General features: G+C 32.8%; 2 protein-coding genes across 2 annotated transcripts; both read left to right on the top strand.

Moving 5' to 3' along the window:
- Positions 1-3,825: 3,825 nt before the first annotated feature.
- On the top strand, positions 3,826-12,061 carry LOC112017679 (glycerophosphodiester phosphodiesterase GDPD6). Its single transcript, XM_024050132.2, has 8 exons — positions 3,826-4,029; positions 5,593-5,771; positions 6,292-6,475; positions 6,721-6,795; positions 8,364-8,473; positions 8,926-9,144; positions 10,339-10,494; positions 11,559-12,061. Exons 1-8 carry the CDS (start codon positions 4,014-4,016, stop codon positions 11,799-11,801), a joined length of 1,182 nt encoding a protein of 393 aa, XP_023905900.1. The 5' UTR covers positions 3,826-4,013; the 3' UTR covers positions 11,802-12,061.
- A 627-nt stretch (positions 12,062-12,688) lies between these two features.
- Positions 12,689-15,915, top strand: LOC112003518 (glycerophosphodiester phosphodiesterase GDPD5-like; the record flags this gene model as incomplete). Its single annotated transcript, XM_024035730.2, has 3 exons — positions 12,689-12,925; positions 14,131-14,286; positions 15,563-15,915. Coding segments are annotated over 3 exons (636 nt in total), but the record flags the coding sequence as incomplete, so codon positions are not given.
- Between the last annotated feature and the right edge of the window lie 219 nt (positions 15,916-16,134).

Here is a 16,134-nt window from a genome sequence, read left to right as displayed (position 1 = left end):
GGGAAATGAAAAAAGTTGTCAAAATATTAATTTTTTTTTTTCATTTCCCATAAAAACTTTCTTTAAATAAATTATTAACCAGTGCCTTAAGAACACTTGTTTTGATATCATTTTTATGGAAAATGAAAAAAGCTGTCAAAATATTAATTACTTTTTTTTTTTTCATTTCCCATAAAAACTTTCTTTAAATGAATAATTAACCAGTGCCCTAAGGACACTCGTTAGCATTTCCCATAAATTAATCACAGTCTTCTATACTATCGGGAAAATAAATTAATCATTTATTGAAGTAGATTGATGTGGTTTTTTGAAACAGGTGTCACTCATTTATTGGGTAGGAAATACCAAAACAGATGCTGAATTGGTATTACCGAAACATAATATAATTTATCGATGCTAAGAGAAGCTCCAAGGTAGTCCTTGAAATCATGTACGAGTTGCTCGTGTGAATGAAATTCATAATAGAAAAGTCCAATAAGAATGGAGCTGTATGTGGTCACATTAAGCATCTACTAAAGGTAGCATTAAAATTAAGATTAATAATTTTAAAAAATAAATAAATTCTACTAGTGGGCTTGTTACCTTGAGAGTAGGCGGTAAACCCTCGAGAGTGCTTTTCTAGTTAGGATTTTCACTTCATAACCATATTGTTTATTCTATTTTATTTTTATTTTTATTTTTACACTTATTAACCAAAACTAAATGTGAATATCATAATTGGTTAATTAATCAGCATGACAAAAAATTGGTTAAAAACTAACAATTGAGCTCTAAAACAACGATTTTATAGCTTTGGTTGGCTAATTGGAAATGAGGAATTTTTTCAAGGGAGGGTGTACTATACAGACCAACATGACCAGTATTTTATTGTTCCTGTACTTGGATTGGTACAAAAATGTGGTTGTTTCATGCCGCTCCAAATACTAGAGTACTAGCAGATTTCAGCTATTTTGGTGGGTTTTGAATGTTTTGAGTGGGAAAAAAAAAATCATCTATTTTGAGAAAGTTTTTATTGGAAATTGAAAAGACTGTTAAAACAACTACTTACATTTTTGTTTTTCCAAAAAAAAAAAGAAAAAAAAAGTTTCTTACCACTTTTTCAAGCCAATTCATGGACTCAATGATACTTAATAGGATCTCAACTTGCAGATAGACACCAAAGCAACTAGAGATTTGAGTTATTGTGCCAAAAAGGTTGCAAATTGACCAAGGGTTGTTACTAACAACTCAAGCGGGTCGTCTCACTTCCAAATTGACACAGTATAAAGTATTATAAACGTTAGAGAAAAGAAAATGTTATTTTATAATTTTACCCAAGTTTTTATTATGTCTAATGAATTATTATTATCAACATATTAAAGGGATATAAGATTGTTAGATCATAGGCATAATGGTATAAAAAAAAATTTATCTTTTTTTATTCCCATTATTTTTTTTAGAAGATTAAAAATGGTAGATCCACATAGAAAATAATAATCTTTATCCTTCTATTCTACTCAACAAAATAAAATACATTTTCGTCCTACCAAACACAAATCTAATTGACATTGTACCAAGATGTATATATATATTAGTTTCTTAAATTTCAGTCCTGAACATGAATATTGATAGGGAATTTCAAATTCTTTTCACTAGATTTAATGTTGATTTTTTTTCCTACAAAAATTTATAAAAATATTTCTTAAATCAATGCTCATAAGTCTTAAGGCATTTCTTTCTCAAAAATAAAAAGTCTTAAGGCATTTATTAACTCTTCTCTTTATTTAATTAGAGTATAAATTTAGACGAATTTGTGGATATAATAATATAAGAATTTTTTTTGTTTGAGAAAGAATAATATAAGAATTTATGGCAAATATTAAAACAGTTCCAACTTCCAAGTCAACCAAAGGAACCCTTTTAGTCTTCACCTCCACCAGCTCACATTTGATTCATTGATCATATCACCATCACCAATCAATTTATTTTATTTAGTTTAGTTCCCCTTTCCCCAGGCTCCACGCCTCTTTTTTACTATCCAATCACCACTCCACGTGTCACCAATTACCAAAGGTCAACGGTCATTTTCGTCGTCAATATAAAACGCGTTTTAATTAAAGAATAGAATTTTTCAAAGTTCAGTCTCAACGGTCATTTTTTCGTCGTCAACGGTCGTTTTTTTTTTTTTTTTTTTTTGAGTTTCTCAACCAAAAAAAAAAAAAGATTGTGTTTTTATATGTCTTTTTTAAAAATAAAAAAATCAAGTCAAATTATACACAAATATTAAAAGAAAAAATGCTCTTTTTATACTAAAATTTTTATTAAATAACCAGTCTCACTAATCACAAAAAATAAATCCATCAATCATCATCATATTATTCATTGTTAATTACATTATCAATTTGTAAAAATTTATCTAATATAAAATTTATAACATCTTTAATATTTAATTAAAATTGAAATACACATAAATTTAATAAATTTAAAATAAGTGTTTTTCTAAACTAATTTAGAGAAATCTCAAAAAACCATCGACTTATATTATTTACATAAATATATATATTATATTATTATTATTAGATAAATAATGTGACTAAAACTATACCTTAATGATTTTACTGATGAGTTTGAGAAAATTTTCCCCAATGAAAAATATATATATATATATTTGAAATGTATTATTAATTTGTTATTGATAATTGAATAATTATTATTATAGTGGTCTAGACTAATTAATAAGAAAAAGATAAATATATTTAAAGAATATTATTCATTATTATGTTGTCAAATTGTAAAAAGTTATTGTAGGTGGTCGGGATTTTCATCTCAGGCGCTTGGCCGATATTGGCTTGACACCCTACACCTACCTTAGAAGGCTTTGTCCTCTTTGTGTTAGTGTACCACATGTGACACTTTATATGCCCTTGGAGCTTGAGTAGTGGTACACTAACACAAGCTCCAAGGGCATATAAAGTGTTGGTGGGAGGGTTCTCTAGGCGATGTGGGACAATCTCACCCTTTAAGAACAAATCCTTGAGAGCTTGGCTCCCCAAAGAAGACAAAGCCTTCTAAGGTAGGTGTAGGGTGTCAAGCCAATATCGGCCAAGCGCCTGAGGTGAAAATCCCAACCATCTACAGTTATCTAATATATAATGTATTTAATATTTACTTAAAATGAACTACACAGTAAATATAATAAATTTAAAATAAATTTTTTTCTAAACCAATTTAGAGAAAACTCATTGAAGACCTTCCACTTATATTATTACTAGCCTCATTACATGCGCTTGCATGTGTGATGAAGCTCTTTTTCATTTCATTTTTTTTTAATTAAAAAAAGCTCTTTTTATTTTTTATTTATTTTGGGTTTAGTGTCATAATGTTTAAAAATGAGATTGAGATAATATCTTAATTCTCAGATCTTTCTTTACATGATTTTTTTTTCTAATTAGTTATTTGTAAATGAAAAAGAAAAAAGTCTAAAACTTAGAAATGTTTAAAAAAAATAGTAAATTACTATTTTAACTGATTTGTGTTTTTAAATTTAAAATTATTTAACTAAAAATATGGGTATTTTAGGGAGTTTAAAAATTTGTCTGAAAATATTTTAGTATGCAAAATAGTCAAACCCAAACAGAAAATCAATGCATGATGAGTTGGAGAAAATTTTTCTCCATCGAAAAAATAAATAAACAAAATTTAAAATGCATTGTTAATTTATTATTGATAATGAAATATTTATTATTATAGTGGTTTAGACTAATTAACGGGAAAAAGGCGAATATATTTAAAGAATATTCTTGGATTATATATGGTAGTTGGTCCATTCTAATTCTCCAAGTCAAAGAACCTCAGATAAGATCATAATATAAAGCCTCTGTGCTACACGTGAAAGCTTATTGCAACGTTTGTTTTTGACACAAGCCCATAACTATTTTTCAAAGTCCATATGAACTGAGAAACACAACAACAACAACAAAAAGTTTAAGCCAAGCAACACAGGAGAGAGATACGAGAGAAGCAGGATCAGTGCCATGGCTCTCTCACCTTGTAAGTTTCATATATATGATAATTTTTGTGTATGATTAATTACTGGGTTTTGCAGATTTTTATCTTCTTTTATGTGATTTTGATGTTTTTGGGTGGTTGGATATGGTTCTAATATTGGTTTTCTTGTTCTTGTTCTTGTTTAATGGTTGCATTTTTTTTTTTTTCTCCTTGTTTTGGTTTTAATAACTTCTTTTGGTATAGACGTTTTGACTTTCTGTTTGAACTATTTTTGGACAAATATTATTGTATATGATTGGATTTTTTTTAGGGGGCCAATGAAAGTGTGCCAGTTCACCGTGCTTGGTAGATATTGGTTCTGGGTTTCTCTGGAATGATATTTATGGACTCCAGAGTTTAGTATAACATTGTTATATGATCACAAAAGGGGGATGATTGCAGAGAATGTGTGCCTTTTGCTTCTTTAGGAGATGGGTTCTGAGTTGGAAGAGTACTGCAGTTCTTTTTCTAGGCAAATGATGAACTTGGTCACTGATCCAAATGAAAAAAATTAAAATTAAAATTTGATGACCAGGGTCTAATTTTAGGTGCCTATTTTAAAGCTAGTTTGAATGGGACAACTGGTTTTCTGATACTCATGTATGGGAAATAATTCAACACATTGTATTGGCATAGATATGCATTTGTCTTGCTATAAGTAGTCCTCCATGCTTAAATGTTCTGTTTGTTACAGCTATCAAGTAATTTGGGTCCTTAATGATGTCCTTTACTAAGACTAGATTAGGCCCAAGATAGAGCGGATTGGGAGAAAAGCTTCATATGCCCAACCGATTCACCTTTCTTTTTGTTTTCGACTTTCATTCAAAAATCTTGGTTAAGGTTAAGAATTATACCTTTAGACTCACCTCTATTATCAAGCCCCCTTTTTTATTATTCTAGGATATCTTTTCAAGACTGAATTCTGATGTAAAAGAATACCAAAGAATTTTTATAGATTACATACAGGCACACACGCACACAACTAAGAGTGTACCCAAGGATTTGGAGTTAAGACACATCTGAGTTTAGTATTTTTTTTTTCAAATCAATATTATTTGTCTAAATGTCATAGATCTCAGTAGGAATGATGATTTATCCCTACCTTAAAGATTATTGCTGTAAATGAACAATCATTTTATTAATTTCAAGTATGCGTATGTGTTTTAGCCTTTTAGGCTGCAAATTGCCATCAAGAAATGCTATTTATGCGGTAATACCGTAATAGTGCTGTCTCATTTATTTCATTGATGAAATTTTGAGGCATGGCCCATTTCAAATCCTGGCTGACAATAGAAAGCTGACCATATGCAGACTATGTGTGGCTCAATGCTCATTTCTAGAATTTATTAACTATTTTGAAATAATGTATTGCTATTTGATGGTGACTTTATCAGATCAATTTTTTTTATACAATATAGATATTTAAATCTGATAATTGTTTATGTTCTTTATTTTTTTTCTAATGTGTGGAAATATGAAACAGTTTGTGCCTCTTGTATCATAGTTTCTATCTGATTCTGAGGTAACATATTTGATACTTAAATTTTGGTGTTCTCCACCTGGCAGGCTTTTCCCCTTTGGTATTTCTCTTTCTCATTGTTGGGTGTGTTGCACGGCCTTTCTATCCACTCCCTAGTAAAGTAGCTGAGGGCACTAGAAAGCCCCTACAAACTTCTCGTCCATATAACATAGCACATCGAGGTTCAAATGGAGAGATTCCTGAAGAAACTGCTCCTGCATACCAGGTAAGTGGCCATGCCCATCAAAGAAATTCGTATATTCTTTCAACCATTCTATTCATATGTCTCATCTTGAGATTGCGTAGTTCATGATGAATGGCAGATTAAAATCACTGAGCTCAAAAATTCCAATTTCACATTTCTTGTAATGATCTTATTCATATTGGTTGGTTGCACAGTATTTCAATCCACACCAATTAGAGTTATCTAAAAATGTGAGATTTTTGGGGGGCATGGCCGATATAGAGGTTTTGGCTCCATGTCTGTGTTTGTCATTTGTGTGTGTGTGTGTGTGTGTGTAAATATCATGTATATTTTTACCCAAATAAAAATGTGTACTTTGCCGAATTGGTGTAGTAAAACATGCTCAATTTCAATGTTTTCTGCAAATATGTAAATTTAATATGAGGTGCCACTGGTGGATGTGAAAGTATGGCCATTGGAAGTATTTTCCTCAATTAACTTGATGAACCTATTCCCTGTTCTCAAATTACATGTACACCATAAAAATGACTGTTTATTGCAGAGAGCTATTGAAGAGGGTGCAGACTTCATTGAAACCGATATCCTTTCTTCCAAAGATGGCGTTCTTATATCCTTCCATGATGTAACACTTGATGATACCACTGATATTCTTCAACACAAGGAGTTTGCCAATCGTAAAAGGACCTATGAAGTCCAAGGAAACTATACCACTGGATTTTTTACTGGTATGGAAGTCATTCAGCTTTCAACTTTTTTTTGTCATAGTTTCCAAATATTGATCATATAGTAATGATGGGGACAAGGTTCAAGCTTAATGCATGAGTATCCAACCAACTTGAAGCTTGCATTCTGTGTTTGTGCTTTTAAGTATCATTAATGTCTTTATTTCATTTTTCTCCTCCTGTTATTTTGTCCTTTTGCAAGATTTGATCAAGTGTGAAATACTGAAAATTATTTGAATTATGTACAGTTGATTTCACCATAAAAGAACTAAAGTCATTGCGGGTGAAGCAGAGGTACCCATTTCGGGATCAACAATATAATGGTTAGTTCCTTTTTGTTGTAAATATTTTGAACCAATTCAAATTCCCATTTTTTACTTCACTTGATTATGTGAAGATTATTTACTGCTCTATGTCATTTTTGTTCATGATTTGCTAAATATCATGCAAAATTTTGGAAGAGGTTAACAATGGCTACAACCTGTAATTACTATGTTTTCGGTCTGTAGTTATAATTGGATTATGTGCCTGGTAAGAATCATATTGTAAATCCATAATTTATTGGCTTTTGCTCAGCTATGGTTAGCAGGATTAGAGTAGATTTCTTAGAGTAACTCAATCATGCATTCCTAAAATCATATCCATCCATTTTAAAATGAGTGGATTGGACTTTGTGACATCATTGATAATTTAAATAAAATACTAGAATGGTGATAGCACTTGTTATGTAGATGGAGTGGTAAAATATCATCCACCTGTTTTAAAATAATTAATAGGATTTTTGGAACTCTATGGCGGAGTTACCCTAAGAACTCTAGAGCTTAGTAAGCTGAAAAGGCAAGTTGGAGATGTGAATTGCCCAAATGAATTAATATCCCATATTATGCTCTTACCCCACTAAACCCACTATGCTAATCTCCGTGAAAAAGTAGATATGGTTTCAATTTTTTTAATTGATTAGGTTTGAACATAGATTTTTTGGATTTTTTTTTTTCTGAACAACTACTCGTTGATGCACAATGTTTACTTTGCACAAAGTACTATTGACTAACCATTTTACATCTAAATTCTTTGCATTACTTATTTTAACTGTGTATTCATAGCAACATTTGTCATAAATTTTATTTGATTTAATTTCCTATTTCTTTCCTCGCCAAAACCAAATGCTGCACTACTAGGAGTATATGATTTGAGTTGGCAGAATACGAGACAAGGAGGCCAAAGTTGTGTGTCTCAAGGAAGTGGGAAAGGCATGTTAATCATTATTTAAAAGGGAAAAAAAGAAAAAGAAAAAAGATATGTCCCTAAAAGGATGTACAGAAAAGGGATACTCCGATTTACTGTGATTATGTTTTTGTGTTCAGTATATTAATGCATTGAAACATTTGGGTTGCTTCTTTAGCAATAAAAAATTAATCTGCACTAGTAAATAATTCAGTTATCTGGGAGTTTGGCGTATTAACTATCACAAATGTATTGAAGCAAATGAATTCCCCATCAAAACATAGTTTTGAGTCATTTAGTGTTAAATTGAGTCCACTTGCTCATTCAATGAAACTTGATTTATTGCACTCACTATTGATCACTTGTCCCTTCTCTTATTTTCAATCTTTTTGTTTTTCTCTGTCTGCCATGGTGAAACTAAAATCTTTGTGTTCATGCCCTCCACAAAGACAAATTAGTTGTTTAAGATTTAAGTGAATATCTAGTACCTTGGCAATACTGATCTAGATCATTATATAGAACTTGTATACAATATGCTATACATGTTAGGAATTTCTAGTTTTTTAATTTCTGTACTTATTTTTTGTTGTAAATGAAAATTTTTATCTTTTGGTCTGGTTAGATATTAATATACTTAACTATATTCTCTTTGTGGTGTATTCATCAGGAAAGTTTACTATTATTACCTTTGAAGAGTACATTGCAATTGCATTGGATGCTCCCAGAGTTGTTGGAATATACCCGGAGATTAAAAATCCAGTCTTTATCAATGAGCACGTGAGTGATTTCTCTCTAAAATCTGCGACAAAGAACGATTGTGCAGGAAATTATTGGTTGCTTTAGAACTTACTGACATTAGATCCATGACTACCCCCCCCTTTAGGTTTCATACTGAATGCTGATACACCTTGGGGGCAGTTGCGTGGTTGCACTAGAATAACTTAGGATAAACACAAAAACATTCCCCACTGATTTAGACAATGCGTATGACTTTAACTTAAGAGAGAAGCAACTGTAACATTGTTGGAAACTTTAAACGATGAGGCTAATGGAAAACAAGCACAACACTTATTATTTCTATGTTTTCCATAAGAAAGACATGAGGTGTGGTTTACCAGAGCATCTTGATAACAGATGATCATGGTTAAGAAATTGGTTTTTTATTGCTAATTCATTCTTTTAGACAGCAATTCTATTTCCCCTAACATATCAGTCGATACCTTCAACAGGTGAAGTGGCCGGGTGGTAAGAGATTTGAGGATAAGTTTGTGGAGACACTTAAGAAGTATGGATACAAGGGTTCATATTTGTCAAAAGAGTGGTTGGCACAACCTGCCTTTATCCAGTCGTTTGCTCCAACCTCACTAATATATGTTTCAAATCAGACAGACTTGCCCAAGATCTTCTTAATTGATGATGTTACTGTTCCAACTCAAGACACTAATCAGGTTTGTGTTCTCTCTAGTGTAACCTCCCCAGGAATAGTTACTCAAAATAAAGCCCCCTCCTATGGATGACCTACTTAATTTATTTGATTACTTTTACACTATTGTTCACTACAAGTTTTTGGATTAAATTGTACTAGGTGAGGTTACGGTCTGGGAACATCGCATTCATATTTAGGTCCCTTGCAAAGATCCCCTCCCTTTGAATTCTCCAATGCCCTCCAATTTTTATTTAGATGTAAAACATGAATCAAATAAATGTCACATGTCTCTTATCTAGCTAATAATGTTTTAGACTGCATAAATGTGAAGATCATGACAATGTTAGAAACAGGCAACAACATGCAACCTCAGTGCAGTTGTGATGCTTTGAGGCTTCGTATCACATATACAAAAGGAGCAGATAACGTTTTCCAAATCACCAAAGAAACTGCTTGTTTTGAACAGAATCCACCAACCCCCTGATTTCTGAAACCTCCTACTGTTCCTAATTAATTAAACGTTTCTTTCCCTTAAAAAGAATGTTTATTAAAACCATTTTCTTATGAGTATAAAAATTCAATAAAAAATTGCAAAAAGAGGTACAATCCTAGTACACAGGAAGTATACAAAGGAAAAGCCCAAACAAAAACTAGCAGAAAATATAAAAACAAATACAAAGATGACTAACAAAAGTTCAAGGGATCCAAGAACTCTAGAAAGTCCATAGTAGAAAAGGGTGGAGGTCGATGTCCAGTCATAAAGGGTCTTCAAAAATAAGAACTTCAATTTAATCAAGTTTTGTTCTTTCCCTCTAAAGACTCCACATTAAGCACAAAGGTGCTGCTTTCCAAATTATCTCTCTTACCAAAGTGCCCTTTCGAACATGATAGAAGCTCCATCATCGAGTAAAGCATTACCCAAGAAACAATATATCTCCTATAGCATAACTTAATTATTTACTTGGTTGACAATTGACCATTAACTCCCTAAAATAGATAATTTTGTAATGAGCCAGTAGTTGAAAGACATTTGACTGTTTGCATAACTCATTGTTTGGTCATAAACCATGGTCTTCTAGTACCAAAATTTACATGGTGTTTCTTGTTCACGTTTACCCTCACCAGTTACTGGTTTATGCAGTATGATTTTTATTTCCTTTTTGAATGTTCAATGCCTAGATTTCTAATGGATTAAGATGACTTTGATGACATGCAGTCGTATTGGGAAATTACTTCAGATAGTTACTTTCAGTACATTAAGCAATATGTGGAGGGCATTGGACCTTGGAAGGATACAGTGGTTCCTGTTAAAGATAATTATTTGCTAACGCCTACTGATCTTGTTGCCAGAGCACACGCCCATAACCTACAGGTACACACTTCTTCTGTCCAAAGTTTATCTGGGTGACGGTGGTAATATTATAAATGATTCAGGGTTGTCATTGTTACCTTTTTCTTCTATGTCACATTGTTATTTTGTACATGTCTATTCAACTTTGTTTTTTGTTTAAAAGTTTCCTCATCTTTGATGAGAGCAAATGGGGTAGCACAAAATACAAAGCCCGTATTTTAACTTACTGCCCAAATGTTGAATAAAGTTTTTATGGGGTGAATAGAATATGCCTTTTCTTTGCACTGATCTGTGGCACTCAGTGGTCACTGTGATAGTTTCATGCTAATCACTGTGCTAAGGGCTCTACCGCCTTGTAGCACCACAGTGCAAGTATCATACTGGGAGAGAAGAATGGGTCCAGGGATCCAATTTTTGTCATGGGTGCAATCGAAGGGAATAACAAAATTGAGAGAGTTGTACTTGTATGAGTTGGGCTAAGGAACGGCTATATGGGTTGTACATATAAATCCTTTTTAAGGAAATCAATAATTATGCGTCATCAAACTATTTATAAAGAAGTTCTTACATAACTTTAGGAATGGACATAAAACTTCTATTAACTTTATTTCTCAAATGACAAGTTGAGAAGATAAATGGTATCCTTTGTGATGCTCTATGTTTAGGGTTTGAATCTCAGCTCTCCCTTCCTCCTCTATTTACCAATCTCCAAAAAATAAATAAATAAAATTTTGAGACGGTAAATAAGGTTGATGATTATAATTTGCACTGTTTGGATTCATAAATTGGCTGGATAGCTTAATTTATAATTTTTTCCAAAAAGCCAGTGAGATTTTGTGACAGTGGCAAATTAAGAAGAAGCATTTCATATCAAATTCTCTTAATTATTCTCTTCAGAAACACGGCATACTCATATTGCATGGCTTGTATGGATCAGATCACCGTCCAAATGTGTTAATTGATTTCATTTTCTTCTTTCAGATTTGTTTGGCTGGAAATTCTTGACTTTCTTTAATTGCATAATTAATAATTTATTACGGATACCTTGAGCTGAGTGGCAATTTGTCATGTTGATTTAAATGCAGGTTCACCCATACACTTTCCGCAATGAGAATCAGTTCTTACACTTCAACTTTCATCAAGATCCATATCAGGAATATGCTTACTGGATTCACAAGATAGGAGTTGATGGAATCTTTACAGACTTCACAGGAAGCCTCAATAATTATCAGGAATGGACTTCTCATTCTTCAAATGATAGTGACAGCAGTGCATCTAAACTATTGCATAAAATTGCATTGTTGGTCAATTCCTATGAAAAGGTATGAGAGAACAAACTGTATGTGTAATGTATCACTATATTTTTATCATTAATTTTCATAGCAATTACTTTGTAGGATAACATTATTGAATCTGTTCAATTAAGGAAATTTATGAGTGGGTGGTTTTCTTGCTAAGAAAAATTAGTGTTAGCTGCTGGGGTAATCAGTATACAGTTTTGTAATTGGCCAGTGCTCCAGTTGCACATTGGTTGAGAAAAAGCGGTTTGTTTATCAATCTAATAAAATGAAGGTTTTTCTTTATATAATCTTTGATTTTTTTGGGGTTGTTCAGACTTATTCTTGAAACATTAACAATGGAATTGTGAAAGCTTGAGTTTCTATGGTGCCCCATGTTTCCATGATTGCTTTCTATAGAATACTCTTTCCGAGATGGACTTGGGACTTGAGCAAATGGGCCTCAATTCAATTTTTGTCACCCATAAAAAAAATATATATATAAAAAAAAGGGGGGGGTTGCTTTCTAAAAAATAGCATGTCCCTTGTTGTTTCAATCAGGACTGGGAATGTAAAACCACCACTTCTTTGATCCATTATTTTTTTGAGAAAAAAGACAGTGCATTGCATTAAGGGAAGCCGTTAAAATTAGCATGTAGTACAAAGACAACATCTGGTGATGTATCTTCCACCCAAATTTGATCATGAGAAATAGATATTACTCGCCTCACTAGGAAGTGAACTATAGTATAACATTGCCTACATAAACGGGAATAATGTATTTCTAAAAATCAAGGAGCAAGATAATGCATGTCTTTTACTATGTGGCCAAAGTGGGATTAGGAGTGAGTTGTTTTGGAGTGCGAGAACTAAAGCCCGCCTAGCTGCCATTGCTTCCACCTCAATGGCTGTGAAAGGGAGCAAAGCTCTTTCGCTGATGTCGATACCTTCAACAGGTGAAGTGGCCGGGTGGTAAGAGATTTGAGGATAAGTTTGTGGAGACACTTAAGAAGTATGGATACAAGGGTTCATATTTGTCAAAAGAGTGGTTGGCACAACCTGCCTTTATCCAGTCGTTTGCTCCAACCTCACTAATATATGTTTCAAATCAGACAGACTTGCCCAAGATCTTCTTAATTGATGATGTTACTGTTCCAACTCAAGACACTAATCAGGTTTGTGTTCTCTCTAGTGTAACCTCCCCAGGAATAGTTACTCAAAATAAAGCCCCCTCCTATGGATGACCTACTTAATTTATTTGATTACTTTTACACTATTGTTCACTACAAGTTTTTGGATTAAATTGTACTAGGTGAGGTTACGGTCTGGGAACATCGCATTCATATTTAGGTCCCTTGCAAAGATCCCCTCCCTTTGAATTCTCCAATGCCCTCCAATTTTTATTTAGATGTAAAACATGTGGCATATAAAAATCAAATAAATGTCACATGTCTCTTATCTAGCTAATAATGTTTTAGACTGCATAAATGTGAAGATCATGACAATGTTAGAAACAGGCAACAACATGCAACCTCAGTGCAGTTGTGATGCTTTGAGGCTTCGTATCACATATACAAAAGGAGCAGATAACGTTTTCCAAATCACCAAAGAAACTGCTTGTTTTGAACAGAATCCACCAACCCCCTGATTTCTGAAACCTCCTACTGTTCCTAATTAATTAAACGTTTCTTTCCCTTAAAAAGAATGTTTATTAAAACCATTTTCTTATGAGTATAAAAATTCAATAAAAAATTGCAAAAAGAGGTACAATCCTAGTACACAGGAAGTATACAAAGGAAAAGCCCAAACAAAAACTAGCAGAAAATATAAAAACAAATACAAAGATGACTAACAAAAGTTCAAGGGATCCAAGAACTCTAGAAAGTCCATAGTAGAAAAGGGTGGAGGTCGATGTCCAGTCATAAAGGGTCTTCAAAAATAAGAACTTCAATTTAATCAAGTTTTGTTCTTTCCCTCTAAAGACTCCACATTAAGCACAAAGGTGCTGCTTTCCAAATTATCTCTCTTACCAAAGTGCCCTTTCGAACATGATAGAAGCTCCATCATCGAGTAAAGCATTACCCAAGAAACAATATATCTCCTATAGCATAACTTAATTATTTACTTGGTTGACAATTGACCATTAACTCCCTAAAATAGATAATTTTGTAATGAGCCAGTAGTTGAAAGACATTTGACTGTTTGCATAACTCATTGTTTGGTCATAAACCATGGTCTTCTAGTACCAAAATTTACATGGTGTTTCTTGTTCACGTTTACCCTCACCAGTTACTGGTTTATGCAGTATGATTTTTATTTCCTTCTTGAATGTTCAATGCCTAGATTTCTAATGGATTAAGATGACTTTGATGACATGCAGTCGTATTGGGAAATTACTTCAGATAGTTACTTTCAGTACATTAAGCAATATGTGGAGGGCATTGGACCTTGGAAGGATACAGTGGTTCCTGTTAAAGATAATTATTTGCTAACGCCTACTGATCTTGTTGCCAGAGCACACGCCCATAACCTACAGGTACACACTTCTTCTGTCCAAAGTTTATCTGGGTGACGGTGGTAATATTATAAATGATTCAGGGTTGTCATTGTTACCTTTTTCTTCTATGTCACATTGTTATTTTGTACATGTCTATTCAACTTTGTTTTTTGTTTAAAAGTTTCCTCATCTTTGATGAGAGCAAATGGGGTAGCACAAAATACAAAGCCCGTATTTTAACTTACTGCCCAAATGTTGAATAAAGTTTTTATGGGGTGAATAGAATATGCCTTTTCTTTGCACTGATCTGTGGCACTCAGTGGTCACTGTGATAGTTTCATGCTAATCACTGTGCTAAGGGCTCTACCGCCTTGTAGCACCACAGTGCAAGTATCATACTGGGAGAGAAGAATGGGTCCAGGGATCCAATTTTTGTCATGGGTGCAATCGAAGGGAATAACAAAATTGAGAGAGTTGTACTTGTATGAGTTGGGCTAAGGAACGGCTATATGGGTTGTACATATAAATCCTTTTTAAGGAAATCAATAATTATGCGTCATCAAACTATTTATAAAGAAGTTCTTACATAACTTTAGGAATGGACATAAAACTTCTATTAACGAATGGGTCCAGGGATCCAATTTTTGTCATGGGCACAATCGAAGGGAATAACAAAATTGAGAGAGTTGTACTTGTATGAGTTGGGCTAAGGAACGGCTATATGGGTTGTACATATAAATCCTTTTTAAGGAAATCAATAACTATGCGTCATCAAACTATTTATAAAGAAGTTCTTACATAACTTTAGGAATGGACATAAAACTTCTATTAACTTTATTTCTCAAATGACAAGTTGAGAAGATAAATGGTATCCTTTGTGATGCTCTATGTTTAGGGTTTGAATCTCAGCTCTCCCTTCCTCCTCTATTTACCAATCTCCAAAAAATAAATAAATAAAATTTTGAGACGGTAAATAAGGTTGATGATTATAATTTGCACTGTTTGGATTCATAAATTGGCTGGATAGCTTAATTTATAATTTTTTCCAAAAAGCCAGTGAGATTTTGTGACAGTGGCAAATTAAGAAGAAGCATTTCATATCAAATTCTCTTAATTATTCTCTTCAGAAACACGGCATACTCATATTGCATGGCTTGTATGGATCAGATCACCGTCCAAATGTGTTAATTGATTTCATTTTCTTCTTTCAGATTTGTTTGGCTGGAAATTCTTGACTTTCTTTAATTGCATAATTAATAATTTATTACGGATACCTTGAGCTGAGTGGCAATTTGTCATGTTGATTTAAATGCAGGTTCACCCATACACTTTCCGCAATGAGAATCAGTTCTTACACTTCAACTTTCATCAAGATCCATATCAGGAATATGCTTACTGGATTCACAAGATAGGAGTTGATGGAATCTTTACAGACTTCACAGGAAGCCTCAATAATTATCAGGAATGGACTTCTCATTCTTCAAATGATAGTGACAGCAGTGCATCTAAACTATTGCATAAAATTGCATTGTTGGTCAATTCCTATGAAAAGGTATGAGAGAACAAACTGTATGTGTAATGTATCACTATATTTTTATCATTAATTTTCATAGCAATTACTTTGTAGGATAACATTATTGAATCTGTTCAATTAAGGAAATTTATGAGTGGGTGTTATCAGGAATGGACTTCTCATTCTTCAAATGATAGTGACAGCAGTGCATCTAAACTATTGCATAAAATTGCATTGTTGGTCAATTCCTATGAAAAGGTATGAGAGAACAAACTGTATGTGTAATGTATCACTATATTTTTATCATTAATTTTCATAGCAATTACTTTGTAGGATAACATTATTGAATCTGTTCAATTAAGGAAATTTATGAG

This window comes from Quercus suber, unplaced genomic scaffold, assembly GCF_002906115.3.
Source record: "Quercus suber isolate HL8 unplaced genomic scaffold, Cork oak 2.0 scaffold_310, whole genome shotgun sequence".
In the NCBI taxonomy this organism is placed as follows: domain Eukaryota; kingdom Viridiplantae; phylum Streptophyta; class Magnoliopsida; order Fagales; family Fagaceae; genus Quercus; species Quercus suber.
The sequence above is the reverse complement of the archived record's forward strand: the minus strand, read 5'-3'. Positions and strand labels throughout refer to the sequence as shown.